The sequence below is a fragment of the Syngnathus floridae genome, chromosome 3 (assembly GCF_059516105.1).
Source record: "Syngnathus floridae isolate MCC-2025c chromosome 3, RoL_Sflo_1.0, whole genome shotgun sequence".
NCBI lineage: Eukaryota > Metazoa > Chordata > Actinopteri > Syngnathiformes > Syngnathidae > Syngnathus > Syngnathus floridae.
The window spans coordinates 10,555,749-10,570,597 of record NC_142415.1 but is presented as its reverse complement, the minus strand read 5'-3'; the positions used below and the strand labels follow the sequence as shown (position 1 = coordinate 10,570,597).

General features: G+C 43.5%; 1 protein-coding gene across 2 annotated transcripts; it reads left to right on the top strand.

The window, feature by feature from the left end:
• The first annotated feature begins 1,445 nt into the window (after positions 1-1,445).
• On the top strand, positions 1,446-14,569 carry mapk6 (mitogen-activated protein kinase 6). 2 transcript variants are annotated; one of them, XM_088371332.1, is made up of 8 exons: positions 1,446-1,607; positions 6,275-7,111; positions 7,518-7,835; positions 10,882-11,026; positions 11,185-11,349; positions 11,720-11,915; positions 12,045-12,162; positions 12,393-14,569. In XM_088371332.1, exons 2-8 carry the CDS (start codon positions 6,875-6,877, stop codon positions 13,473-13,475), a joined length of 2,262 nt encoding a protein of 753 aa, XP_088227458.1. In that variant the 5' UTR covers positions 1,446-1,607; positions 6,275-6,874; the 3' UTR covers positions 13,476-14,569. The 2 variants fall into 2 exon arrangements, with proteins under 2 accessions (XP_088227458.1, XP_088227457.1); XM_088371331.1 differs by lacking the exon at positions 1,446-1,607 and adding an exon at positions 5,090-5,320.
• Positions 14,570-14,849: the final 280 nt, after the last annotated feature.

The window sequence follows — 14,849 nt, the reverse complement described above, 5'->3', positions numbered from 1 at the left end:
TCCTTGACCAGGGTGTGTGAGCATTGATATCGAGAGGAGAAATTGCGCTCTGCCCTCTTGGACCGTTCCGCACCTTGGCTCATCAGCCACCCAGATGAGATGTTACATAAGAGCCATTGTGGAATGGTAAAACACCATCAATCAGAGATCATTGTGCCTCATTCGGACTGACAATTTGTTACACAATGCTCTCTCATTGCTCTCAATTGGGGTAATCAGCACTAGATCAATAATGATCATTAAAACAAGCTCACGGGGGCTACTTTCGAAGGCTTGCTCTCCAACCCCATGGGCCAAAACCGACCCACTCAGGGGTTAAATCCAATTTGTGGGTCGAACTTGAAAGTTAAAACTTTTTTGCAGGTAGCATAAAAATTAAAGAAATGCAAGGTTAAGAAAATGAATATCAAAGAGTTTGGAGCACACACTTATGGATCAATGGATGAATCAGGTAGCTGACAAAGAAATGAAAAATCTCATTTTGTGAGCTCTTTCTAATATTTTGACATGTTTAGCAAAAAAAAGGTGGTGGTATATATGTTTTTTTTTTATCTACGGAATTTTAACATGACGATTCCGTGATTGGGGAGTGTGATAAATAGTTCCCATCCTCATGACATCCTGATTTAACATATGAGCCATGAAGAACTATAGTGGCCTAACAGCTTCCAGATTTTACACTGAGTACATTTGTGAATATATTTAATCATGATCATCATTATTTCAGAATATGAGTTATTCCAGTAATGATGCACCTCCTCAACCACCATTACATTTCAGAACATCCATGCTCAAAAATAGTAGATGCATGAACTTGTGTAAATTCCTGTTGTCCTGTGATAAACCAGTTTTCAGAAGCTGAGCTGTAATTGGTTGTGACCTGGCAACTGCAATGTCATTTTCAGTCAACAGCAAGTGTTAAAATGTCCGCCCCCTGAGATGGATACAAACTGGTGGATTTTGCCTGTTTAATAGTGGCCAGACACAAAAAGTGAGCTCCACAACTCAGGAGAAATGACATCATTAAGCTCGTTGCTCTGACCACAAGTACTTTGTAGGCCCAAGGTAAGTCCTCTTCAATTTTTCATATTTTTTCCATGTTTATATCAACATAACCAAAACATATCAAAATAAATTGTTCATTTTCTAAAATTAGCCTGTGATCCTGGAATGACCCATTTATATATTTTTTTTTATTTTACTGGTGCTGAGGTGTGCCTTCTCTTAATACAATATATGTAACCCTTGACTCAATTTAGGTTGTGAACCACTCATTGGCACAGTGGAAATGCGGCAGTGAACACAAACGGTCGTAGGTCTGACACACTGACAGGCCAGGCCATACAGAGAGCAGTCTCCTCCCCTCTCTGGCCTGGCCTATATTAAGTCTCCAGTGAGCTCCGCCTCACAAACAGAGGCACATGGAGTAGGATAACACATCGCCAACACTCTGACAGTACCTTCATATATTTACTAGATATATATACTGATATATCTCTGCACCTGTCAAACAGCCTCCTAGCAATGTTGGATGCATTACTTTAAGTGGACTGCACACCGGGAGATCATGTTATTGCGTCGGTCACATCGGGATAGTCTCACCTTTGGTAAGTGGCAATATCTGGCGTGAATGAAAGTGATGCGATATTAATTTGTGGAATTAGTATTAAGGAATATGAGTGTAATTATAATGCAAAAGGTTCATATACGCTTTGAATTTTTTTTGAAAGACAGTGCTGCTGGCAATAAATGAGAAAGCTGTTTTGGTCAACAGTGTCACACAAAAAGCTCACTTTGTGCCCCTACGTTGAAGAGGAGTACTAATATTTTGTATGGGTATCAAACAGGGGCACAAAATGTGTTGGACTTAAAAGTTAAATACAACTGATCTGAGAAATGTACTAAAGCAACTGAAAAAACTGTAATTTGATTTGATTTTGCTTATTTCGGCAAGTACAACACACGTGTTAGAACTTCATTTCACATTTTGTTTTACATGACCTGTCGAAAAGCGAAGCGGGTTGAAGCAATTCTGCTTATGTAGTCCCGTCCCCATTACAACCAAGGTTTCACTGCCAGACATACAATCTACATTACTACAGTACTACTTATAATACTACCATAAAAATGGTCTGTGTATCTGTATGCCATTGTCTCTCAGTTTTCTAATCGGTTTTTGTCTTGAGGGAAGGAGATCCTCACCACATACAGTAATAGCTACGCTATCATCCTTTTTCTATCCAAGCCTAGATGAGCTAACTTTGTACAAAATAGAGATTTTTACCCTAGACTGGGTCAATCTCAGGTCACTCACTGTAGAGATAGTTAACCTTTCACACTTAGATTCACATTGACAACAAGTGGGAAAGGAAAGTACGACAATCAGATACTCGACATTCAGATAAACAGACAGACAGATAGATAGATAGATAGATAGATAGATAGATAGATAGATAGATAGATAGATAGATAGATAGATAGATAGATAGATAGATAGATAGATAGATAGATAGATAGATAGATAGATAGATAGATAGATAGATAGATAGATAGATAGATAGATAGATAGATAGATAGATAGATAGATCGATCGATCGATCGATCGATCGATCGAGATCCAGGTATGTAGATGCATGTATGCAGACAGTAGATATGTAGCTGGAAAGGAAGAGGTGCTTATTACAGACAGAAACTGGTGGCGCTCTTGCAATGTGACCTGCATTGCGTTACTTTCCCTACATGTCACCTAGTATGGCATGCCAGCATGCATGTGTCTGTTACATAACCATACATCCAAGTATACATACGTCGACTCGTCATGAGGTTAAACAGCAGCTTAAAGTATACAGTCAACATTGCAGTCCAATTAGACATAACTTGGTGCTGTATGCTTTTAATTATTGGACACTGCATGAACCTTAATTCCATAATCTTGATATTCAGTGTAAGGTCCATGGTTTCGTGTACTACTCTTTGTCCTCACTAGAAACACAAGTCAGCAGACTAGTCAGCTCACGGTGTCTTTTCCTGCTAATAAAAGTATTCCACTGCTAGTATCATTTGCAGCCTACTAATGCAACCTTGCGGTGACTATCGAGGATATCAAATAATTTCTCCAACAGCTTTATGGAAAGCCGTTTCACCATTAATTCAATATGACAACTACATTTTACTAGCAAGGCCAATCTAATGCACTAGTTGACATGTGCTTGCAACTACTAATTAAAAAATAGTAAAGTGTTGAACGTTCACGTTACCTTAATGTTAATTCTAGGTCATTAGCAGTACCCCTAATAGCACACAGTTATCAAATAATATGCCTTAGTTGTCCTACTCGTGTGCCGAAAATTTAATGTAGTCGTGGAAAAAAAGTGATTAGTAATATAATCTATATAAGGCAATTAATAGTGGAAAACTAATTTTAATAGTAAGCCTAATTAAACACATGCAGTATTTGACATTGCTTTAAAAGGGACCAATAAGATGTGCCGCATCCCGCACAGCATCAAGTGGGCATGCCCGAGCCGAGCCCATCCCGGCCTGTATAAGGCTGAGGCATCCGCATTGTGGAGCACATGCTCGCTCACATGGTGTGCCTTGCGGATGCCGATGATGCTGCACTGTGATGTGCGCTCCTTTCCATCCCGCCCCGTGCGCGTCCGTCCGGCCATTCACAGCGTTCACACAGTCGCGAGTGCAGCGTGAATGAAATGAAAGATGATTCGAGCAAACTCGAGGCTGCCCTTCGTCATATTTGCTCTCGGTGGACCTAACCTTTGGATTGAATGGTGATTGAAGAGAAAGAGCCTGCGCATCATGCATGCTGCCAGATGGATTTTGTAAATCCGCCAACTGCAGTGAGTTGCGTGTGTGAATATGTGAGACATGCAAGGGGATTTTCCTTTTTGACACACTGCTAATGCAATACTGCTTCATTTTAATCGGCTGACGATGTTATAAGCCAGGGAGAAGAAAATCAAACATTTTTTGAACCCCAATTATTTGGAACAGCAAAGCAAGCACACTGCGACATTATTTTTGCAACAACAGAAAAAGAACGTCTCCAAAATTATAGAACAAGCATATTTCAAGTCATAATATATGACTTAATAATAGGGAAATACTCTGTAAGCAATTGCCTGAGCCACATAAAAAATATTGAAAAAATCATTTTAAGCAATAACTGCTTTAGTCCTAATTCACACACTTAAAAAAAACATCCAAGTGACACAACTGACACTTTTCATTATCAAGGCGTGATAAAATCTTTGTGAGAATGAATGTGGTTGAAAGTGTACTACTAAATGATGATTAATTAATGTTCTTATTAATTAGAGTAAAAGTGTTGCATGCTTTATGTGTTCAATAGTAATCCCCCAGATGTGTTTCAAAGACTTAATTGAAGACTTTGTGTTGCGGTTAAAATCAAACTTTTGTCAGTTCATTATGTGGAGGGCCCCGTGACTGAGCTAGCCTTGGGTCCCCAAATGACTAAATACACCCTTGTGCTTGACACTTACATTATTGTGATTACTTTGAGATTTTTTTCCCAATCACTGTATTTGTGTTACTACAATATTATATGACGTAATCCACTGGAAGGAGAAAAATAAATGTAAACAGCTACCATGTATCTTCTGTTGCCTTTCTAAAAGATTGCATTCAATGTGAGGGGATTATAGTTTAATATGGAACAGTATAGTTATACTGGCAGAAGGCAGATTTTGTATGTTTCGAACTGAGTGATTACTTCCACACAATAACATGTTTTTCTGCTCCAATTTGAAATGGAAAGAATCTCCCATTGGATTTTGAATCAGGCGTTGTCACATGGACTCAAAGCCCATCCGTAATGTTGCGTTCAAAGCCACTCAAACATCCTGAAACTCGCGAATCGGAAATGTGGAGCGCAAATTCAAAGCCACACCGTTATCATGCGTCAGTTGCACCGTCTTCAAAGAGGCATTCGCATTGTAAAATGCTAAAACATGCAGGACAGTATGTTTATTTCCATTCATGTCGGTCAATTCCTATGGAAAGTTTACGATGTTGAAAATTCACACAGTTTTGCAGCCATCTCTCTTTTGAAAACTTAGCTTACCTTCACAGCATGTTCGAAGGTGAACCGGAGTGATTTTTAAATATCCTACAGTCAGGGAAGGCATCTAGGTGACGTCACGGCTTCGTTTTTCGTCTGTCTGTGCTGTGCCAAATGGCGATTGCATTAGATCGGCCGAGCTCCGGGAGCGGAGCCCATTCGAACCTCCGCCGGGTCTGATTAATTTCATCCCTCTCGATTCCAATGCGACGAATACGAACTGTGAGTATTCCGTGTTCATTCGGATTGTCGCTGTGATCCTCGATGGACCGTCTTGTGAGTCTCTTATGTCGGCTTTGTGCTGGTGGGGAAGCTTGTACCACGTAGTCAGTCGCCTCGCCAACAACGGCCCCTTTGTCTGTGCGGTGAGGTTTTCCGTTAAAACAACACCCTACTCGTCGTCTTTACGCGACTTTTAATATTTCTTTCACATCGGTAATGTGTTTCGGATCTGTGGGGGTATTTTATATCCATAAATCGACGTTTATTACTACGCATGGCAAGTCTACGATCACGCAAGCTAATGTTCACCTCTCCCTTTCCCGTCAGTTGGTCTCATTTCCACCGCCAATGTCACGTTCGGGTGTAAAAATCAATAAATACCGTCTTTTCCATAGACTATCCCACGATTATTATTTAATTTGAGGTTGCTTGGTGTATCTTAAACAGGTCAACCGATAACCTAGCGGCGACTATAGCGGGTGGGTAGAGTTCCCTGCTATTAATGACACAAAAGTAACGAAGTATAAATACTATATAAAATATTGTTACAGCGGGCTCATTTATCGTAAACTTGTTGCAAAGTGTTTAACTATATTGTAATAATGATGTAATGGCGATTGAGGTGTAACAATTTGTACAAATAATCCGTTACTGTATTTTAGTAGATTCTTCAGGTGTCTGTATTTATTCTTTATTGATTTACTTTTACCTGTACTTTCTTGTGGTTGACTAGAGTTTTTTCTTTTGCAGTTGATTACAGTGTGAGTTGAGTTTAAGTCGATTAATTGCTAACGTGTTATTGAAGCACAGAACTGTATAGCATATACTCCTAGGTGCTGAGTGCTTTTTTCACTACTGACCTTGAGTGAACCTTTGTGTTTTTAATTTCAAGCAGTGTTGTCAATACTTAGGTAATTTACATGTTTTCTTTTGTGATTTTCCCTTGTGTTTCAGGTTCTAGGCAATTAAAATGGAGGATTGTTTCGATTGTGACTGTGGCGAGCTTGAGCCACCTGATCACTGAGGCTCACAATTAACCCTAACCCCAATCTAAAGGCCAGGGTCTTCACAATTTTTTTTGATTAGGAAAATCATTCAGAAATAAAAAAAAAAGAAAAAAAAAAGGAAAAAAACAAAAGCATAAAAATATTGGCACATTTCCCATGAAGCTGCTCAGGACCAGTTATACACTGAATGTATACCACTGTGAGAATGCAACCATGTGCTTTTAGCACTTAACAGTGCATTTTTAATTGGCCTCAACGTCCATTCCATTGATTTCTTTAAGAACTGCTCTGTTAAGTGAAGCCACCCACCAGGAGTGGTGTTGGATTTTCAAAATTGTCCTCACTCAAGATGAAGAACTTTAACTACAATTTAATCTGACAGTTACGGCTGCACAGGGGACAGGGAGTTAGTAACCTGGGAAGCGGGTGACTGCATTTGGAGGTCTGTTAGTGTAGCATCTGAGGCAGTTTAGGTGGGGTGGGGGGTCTTCTGTTAGCATAAACAGATTAAAGCAAGCTAGAGACAACATTCAAAGTAATAGTCATTATGGCCGAGAAGTTCGAGTCACTGATGAACATCCACGGCTTCGACCTGGGCTCTCGCTACATGGACTTGAAGCCTCTTGGCTATGGAGGGAACGGCCTGGTTTTCTCAGCGGTTGACACCGATTGTGACAAGCGAGTGGCGGTGAAGAAGATTATCCTGACTGATCCCCAAAGTGTCAAGCATGCCCTCCGAGAAATTAAGATTATAAGGCGCCTGGACCACGACAATATAGTCAAGGTATGTATGTACTGTCGATTTAGTGTGATACGTTGGTACATTAACTTGGGAAATTTCAAGTTTGCAGTTGCTTGGTGTTTGTTTTATTTTATGAGCTAAGTGTGATTCAGATACACCGCCACTCGTACAAGATGAAAACATTCAAAAGAAGCATAGGGCAGAGTAGCCATAACCTTAGTATCGATACCAGGTATCGGTACAGACACCAGCCTTATTTCAAGGTATCTGTACTTGTGACAGTGGCCGATATCTGCCCTCTTATGGCCATTTTATGATCAGAAATTAAAAGACTAGAATACATATATGGGACTATAACAAATTAAACTTGCATGTCAAGCAGAGATGATTTTGATGACTGACACCCCCCCCCAAATAACTCCCTTTGCTTGCCTATGTCCTTTTCTAGGTTTTTGAAACGTTGGGCCCCAGCGGTCGCAGGCTAACGGAGGATGTGGTGTCCCTGACCGAGGTCAACTCAGTTTACATAGTGCAGGAGTACATGGAGACAGACCTGTGTCAGCTGCTGGAGCGCGGCCTTCTGTCCGAGGGCCACGCCAGGCTCTTCATGTACCAGCTCCTCAGGGGGCTCAAATACATCCACTCTGCCAACGTTCTCCACCGCGACCTCAAGCCCGCCAACCTGTTTGTCAACACAGAGGACCTGGTGCTGAAGATTGGCGACTTTGGTCTGGCCCGCATCATGGACCCCCACTATTCCCACAAGGTAAGAAAAGAGGAGTGTATAGTCATTGGGACCAAAAGGCTAAGTGCCATGTAGTGTTTACGTGATTGCACAGTAATGTGGTCATCCCAGGGGTGACGCAGTTTCAGAGCAGGAAGTCAACAAGACGGGATGCGGTTCCGTGAGGTAACGCCTCTGTTTCCCTTCACAGGAGAAGTGAAGCTTTTGAAAAACACATTGCCAATCATTTTTGAATTTACACACACACATTCTCTATTGTTGGCTTAACAGCAGAATTGATGTCTTTTTGTTTTCTTATGAGATCCTGGTTACATTAAAACGCGAAGAGCATGTTTTCTCTTGTCTGCAGCTTTAATAACAGGTTGCAAGTAGTATGACAGCGGACGTGATTCCCCGTGTATCATCGCCAGATGGAAGTTTTTTTTGTATTGGCCTTGTGTGTGTCGTCACTCTTATAAAAGGGATGAGGGAATTCTGTTTGAAGCCCATATGGTGGCGTGATGTTGAAATCTAGGTGGGGGACCGGGGAGGTTTACTTGCTCTCACCATTGTCACACGTGCGTGACTCAGATTAGTCATCGGTTTGTCTGACGGGCCCACGTGACTCAACCATTATGGCTGGTGCCTTTTCATTCATTGCAAGGCTAGATAGAATCACGACGGCTGCCACCTTTTTTTTTTCTTTTTTCGTGCCGACTCGTTAAAACTGCTCATTGTTTTTGTGCCAACTGCCACTTCCATGCTAAATCTATGACAAATGTGTTCTCACGTGAGTCACACTGTGAGAAGGGAAGAAATGCGTTTCACTCACAAGTGTTTTAATCCCGCAGCATTCTTCTGGCTTAGTTCCATGTGGGCTTTTGGCCTTGATAGACTCTTTAATTGATGGGCTGGGGGGGCTGGCCTCTTGTGCTCAGGCCATTGTCTGCTGACTTTCTAGCAAGGTCACAAATGCTGTGGTCAATATAGTCAGGCTGACTTTGAACTGGCTGCTCTTCTTTCCAAACAGAGCTGCTGTGTTTTGGCTGTCTCCTGAGTGATAACAATAGTACTGCGAGTGAGGTAGAGACACAGAATGCCGATATCGCTGCTACCCACTAACTACCCTTTACATGGCACCAGCAGCTATTTGATAGTAGGGGTCGTGTTTCAGACTGAACCAGGCTTACTTGAAAATGAACCCATCACCCCCTGAACCCAACTGCACTAAGCTGTCCTGCAGCCGCTGGGTGTGTGCTAGTGTCAGCTGGCCAGTTCAACTCGATCACTTTGCAAGTTTGCGCTGACAACCACTTTTGTACTTTTCTCTTTTCAAAGTGAGCCAAAACAGGCATGTTAATATTATTAATATAAAGAGTCATTTTAACATTGGCTCGTTTGGTCCTCAAGTGCTGTTAAAAATACTTCTCAACTTTAACTTGCATTTACCTTGGGTCGCTGGATCTGATAAAACTAAGATGAGTTATAAACTAATGTCCCTTAGAATTATTTGGAATTAATCCGTCTTGGGTTTGGCATAAAGCGTTAGATCGCTCCTTTTGTTCTGAGAATGCACGCTATGTGAGTGGAAATCAACCCTGTGTTTAGCCCTTGTGGTGGCTCCACGTCAAGAATGACTGGAATTCACGTGCAACCATCTGACCTGAACCACTCAGATTCTCCTCCAAAGAGACTCGTGCACTTCTTTAACTTCCTCCAAAACTAAGTCGTATGTTCCATTTCCCCTCAGTTAATAGTTTTAGCATTCAAAACTTGTAATATGGGGGTATTGTATTTTAAGGGTACGCATGCATGTGTAAAATAATTGGCCCAGCCCCCCAAACAAAAACAGTTTGAACATCCAAAATAATGGTGAACTTGTAGCCTCGAGGGCAAGAATTTAGGTTTGCGATTCAAGGGCTCACAGGGATTGCCACAAGAATCCAGCTCAATTTCCAACCCAAAACCGCACACACTTGACCTATTTTTCAGACAGCAATGATCATTTCTGAAGCCAACCACACTGAAGAAACTGAGGAGATATTTTTTTTTTTTACTTGAACTTCCGAAGGCTGTATATGTTTGTAAACTGTAAGAGTAATGGGCTTCCTGGAGTGGATTATCTGATAAATCATGCTCACGTGGCTTGTGGTACCGCAGTGATGAATTCTATTTTTAATTGATGTCAGAGATGTGCTAGATTAAGTTGGAATTGAAAAAATGTCTGAGGTTTGATCACCTCTGATTGAATGTCACTGGCATTCTTCTGCCCAGACCTGTTCCATCGACTCTCTTAAGAGTCTGTGGCTAAGTGGGGGTTGAGTGGACCTGAAATGTTCATCTCATGTTCCCCAAGCATTGTAGCTGAACTTGACCGAACTGGGGGTTTGGTAAGAAGTTCTTGAGTGGCCCTCATCTGCTAGTTTTGCCATTGACCCAGCCTTTGCTCGTTGTGAAACTTTGTAGCAATCGAAGGCTTTCTTCGTATGCGCTGATCACTTGCGCAATGAGGCTAGATGCAAATGCTAATATGAATGCTAATGACCCACTTCCTATCACTTCAATACTCAGCGAGCTATTATCTTGTTACAAAAGCCAGCCAGCAAGTATGCTTGAGCATGGACAGGCCTCAGGATAGCGTGGCAGTGAGCATTTGCCACTAAATTAGGGCAGAAACAGGAGCCTTGTTCAGTGGTGAGCTGAGCATTTCATTTTGGCCTCGCCGCACACTACCAAAGCATGAGGCCAGAGAGGGTTTAGTTTTCCCTCTGAGGCCAACTTCCTTTTGTGTTCACGGTCCTTGATGCAGATTGGTGCGAGTGTGACCCTGAGGGATTATCCTGCTCTCAGAGTGCTGACATGGCCTCCACGTGTCTGCTCTCCACCCTTTCAACTGTCTCTTCTCTATGCGCTCTTTGTCCTGTTGCTGTGCCGCGTGCATGAGCTGTACACTCGAACGCTGCACACACTATAGGACCAGTTTTGTCATTATGAAACTCTCGATTGTTGTTGTTGTTTCTACCCTCTGTGTGCTGCTTCATTCTCAGTGCCTAAATGTTCTCTCTCTCTCTCTCTGCTGCTGCTGCAGGGTCACCTGTCTGAAGGTCTTGTCACCAAGTGGTACAGGTCTCCCCGCCTGCTGCTCTCGCCAAACAACTATACCAAAGCCATCGACATGTGGGCAGCCGGATGCATCTTTGCAGAGATGCTCACTGGGAAAACACTCTTTGCGGGTAAACGTTGACGTAGTTTGTCATGCCATATTTGCAAAGCGGCACTATCGTTTGTTTAAGCAGCCTGGGCTGAGCAGAAAGCAAACACCTCTGCTGCGCTCGGAGCAAATTCAGCCAAGTGTTGAATATTCCTAAATAACGTTCACCTCCTTGCTCAGGGGCCCATGAACTGGAGCAGATGCAGCTGATCCTGGAGTCCATCCCGGTACTGCGAGAGGAAGACCGCCAGGAGCTCCACAGCGTCATACCCATCTTCATCCGCAACGACATGTCCAAACCTCACACACCACTCACCACGCTGCTGCCTGACGTCAGTCCTCAAGGTATCAACCTAGTGGAAATACAGCGAACCCCCATTTATCGCAGGGGGATGCGTCAGGCATCTTTGTCCTTTCAGTGTGGGAACCACAGTAATTGTGAGCTTGCTCAGCCGCTTCTTTGTTTCTTAAAAACACAGCATCTCTTCCAGCTGAACTCAGTGCTGCCAGGCTTGTTGTGGCATAATGTGGCACTACACTGGGACGTGCAGTTTTAAATTCAGACTTGTGTCAAAATGGCCTAAATTAAAATCCATGATAAGGGGGGGGGCGCTGTGATGTAGCTGCAGGCTCACACTCGTGAGTTACACTGCCATTAGGTTAGCGTCTTTCAAATGTATCCTATCTTTTCTTTCTTTATTGTCTTCATGTGCAGCTCTGGACTTCCTAGAAAAGATCTTGACCTTTAACCCCATGGATCGTTTAACTGCGGAAGAAGCGCTGGCCCACCCCTACATGGCTGACTACTCCTTTCCCCTGGATGAGCCCATCTCTTTGCACCCTTTCCACATTGAAGATGAAGTCGACGATATCCTGCTCATGGACCAGAGCCACAGCCACACATGGGACAGGTGCGCGTGTGTGAAACTTCCTTTCTCACTAACTAGCTGAATGCTAGTTGGTTAGCAGGCTCAGCAGGTACCTTGCCTGTGAACCAGTGCTTATTTTCTGACTCTCTGTGCTCTGGCCTTCTTTATCAGGTATCACGAGAGCCAGTTGTCAGAGGCTGATTGGCACTTGCACAGCATTCACGACCCAGAAGAAGTCCAAGTGGACCCGAGGGCCCTCTCTGATGTCACGGATGAGGAAGTGGTTCAGGTACGCGAGTTTGAATATTAACTGGCTATCAAACATTCTCTTACTGGTGCCATCGTGACAGTGTTCAAAAGGTAGCATGAAGATTAACTGCAGACTTTGACTTTCTCGTGCGCCAATTTCCAGGCAATCCAATTTACGAGCTGTTGTTTACTTTCTGAGCCTGAGATACGCCACCGTTCTAACAAAGGGGAAAGAACTGCGAGCTGAGTTGTACCTGTTGCGTGTTTCAGGTGGACCCTCGGAAGTACGCCGACGGAGATCGGGAAAAGCTCTTGGACGAGCTTTCCTTCGACTACTCCACTCCGTTCTCGTCGGAGCGGTCGTGGCCGGACGAGCATCACGAGAACAAATACTGCGACCTGCAGTGTAGCCACACGTGCAATTACAAGGCCGTGTCCCCCTCTTACCTGGACAATCTCATCTGGCGGGACAGCGAAGTCAACCACTATTACGAGCCCAAGCTCATCATCGACCTCTCCAACTGGAAGGAGCAGCAAAGCAAGGAGAAGGCCGACCGCAAGGCCAAGAGCAAGTGCGAGAAGAATGGGCTGGTGAAGGCCCAGATCGCCATGCGGGAGGCTGAGAAGACCCAGAGCTTGGCGGAAAAGGACCACGAGCAGGAGAAACACCAGACGCAGCCACCCGGCCAACAAGGCTTCGACTTTGACTCCTTCATCGCCAGTACCATCAAGCTGAGCCTGCAGCCCGAGGCCTGTCAGGAGGTGGGCCTCCTCAACGAGGTTGGCCTGCTCAGCGAGGTGGGCCTGCTCAGCAAGGTGGGCCTCCTCAACGAGCTGAACTCTTCAGTCTCCCAACTGGAGGCCCCTCGCTCAGGCTCCATGTCTAAATCCATAAGTCAGGAGAAAGAGGAGAAGTGCCTGGTCAACCTGGCCCAGCTGGGGGGAGGCAGCGGCTTAGCGGTGGTCGACAGCGAAGTCCCCCGGCCTGCACATCCCTGGGAGGGCTTTGGCTCAGGAGAACGAGTGGCCGAGATCGACGAGGCATGCCGGGACAGGCACTTCCAGAAGGAAAGCACGTATACCAGCTACCTGGACCACCTGTTTGGCCGGACAGAGGATCGCATCGCAGAGTCCGACCCGGAGATGGAGATCCCGGAGGCCAGGGAGAGAGAGTCGGGCGAGGACTTCCTCACCCGGAGCGCCGAGATCGTGCTAAACGTACAGCTGGACTCTCTGGGCCCGGACGAGCTGCCTCTGAAATCCATCCAGGCGTCACTCACCCCCTGTGCTGTCAAATGCTCGCCACAGATTGCCCACAAAACCTACAGCAGCATCTTCAAACATCTTAACTAGAAAAAGCAATGTCCTCTCTATGACAGCCTGTTTAGTTTTTGTCTTGTTTTTGTTCTTCTACTTGAATCATTTCATACCAATTTTTCTTGTTGTTTTAAAAGTCAATTTTAAGAGTGCAGATGGATGATTTCTTAGAATTTCGGTCGCCTTGACGCCCAGGCCTTCATGGGTTCATGTCTACACCCTCATTGCTGAACTGGCTTCACGTACTGTAGACGAACGGAAAATAGGCATCGGGACGGCGCTCGAGGTTTCGGCGGCTTTATAATTTGGCTGTTGGGGTGTGACAGAAAAAGATTTGATGGGTTTTTGATTTACGGCAAAAGAGCAAAAGCTTCCTTTACAGCCCTTTCATACTGTAAATGTGACACATGATGCCAGCAGCAACCATTATCGTAGGCGTAATGTATCGTGTTATCTACCTCAAGGTAACAGCCGCGAGAGACACTCGAAGCCGCACTAGTGCTTTACACACCACGACCATCCTCATACCATGAAACGAAGTGGTCTCATAGTTGAAATCTCTCTCACGTTAGCGTTTAACATAGTGAGGTGTTTTTCAGTGATCATTATTTATTTCTAGCACGTGCGATATTTATTTTATCGAAAAACTGTGTCATTTCAATGTGATTGTTGAAGAGCGAGGAGTCGGTAAGACCATTTTCATTTCAGCACTATTTGGGCGTCCAAGTGTTCCTTTTTGTTTTTATGGTAGGATGCAAATTCATCTGTGTTGAGGCTTTCCATTTTTCCATCGATATCGATTTGTTTTTTTTTATTTATAGGTGCATTCTGTTTCTAGTGGGGGGGGCAGCACCTAAAAGTCTTAATTTTTTTTGTTTTGTTTTTTTAATCAATGTGATGTATCAAACATTGCGTGCATGGAGGCAAGAGGAAAGGTACATTTAAAGTAAATGGTAAGTATATTGTACGTCAGTTTTAATTGTATGACTTTTTTTTCTTTTTTCTATGTACTTTTTTCAGACAAGCATGCTAGTTAGGTTAATGTGTAGCATGTAGAACACATGGACTTTTTTGTAATCATCGGTTCTCCTGTTCTACAAAATATCAAAAATAAACTTAAAGGCAAACACTTTGCTGGCTTCTTCATTGCTCCAAGTGCTGTATGTTCTGGATATTTTTTTTTTGTCAATATATTAACATGGGTCAACATTTTTGACTTGAAAGCAGAGGAACAAGTAAGATTACATTAGCATTGCATAACCTTTCACCTTGAGCTTTAACAGGTTTCTTAAGCAACAGTCGCATTGTCTGTCACTCAAGCAAGAACAGAAACACGGGATACACACACTGTACAAATTGCTTGAGATGGTGTTTGAAAAATGTGGAAACTACTTGCCCCCTCAAGACAAG

Bases quoted from the DNA above. Each gene is read 5' to 3' on its own strand.
- mapk6 (XM_088371332.1), top strand. From the start codon at position 6,875: ATGGCCGAGAAGTTCGAGTCACTGATGAACATCCACGGCTTCGACCTG. The intron at 11,350-11,719 runs GTATCAACCTAG...CTTCATGTGCAG, and splicing joins GCCTGACGTCAGTCCTCAAG to CTCTGGACTTCCTAGAAAAG. The intron at 11,916-12,044 runs GTGCGCGTGTGT...CTTCTTTATCAG, and splicing joins CACAGCCACACATGGGACAG to GTATCACGAGAGCCAGTTGT.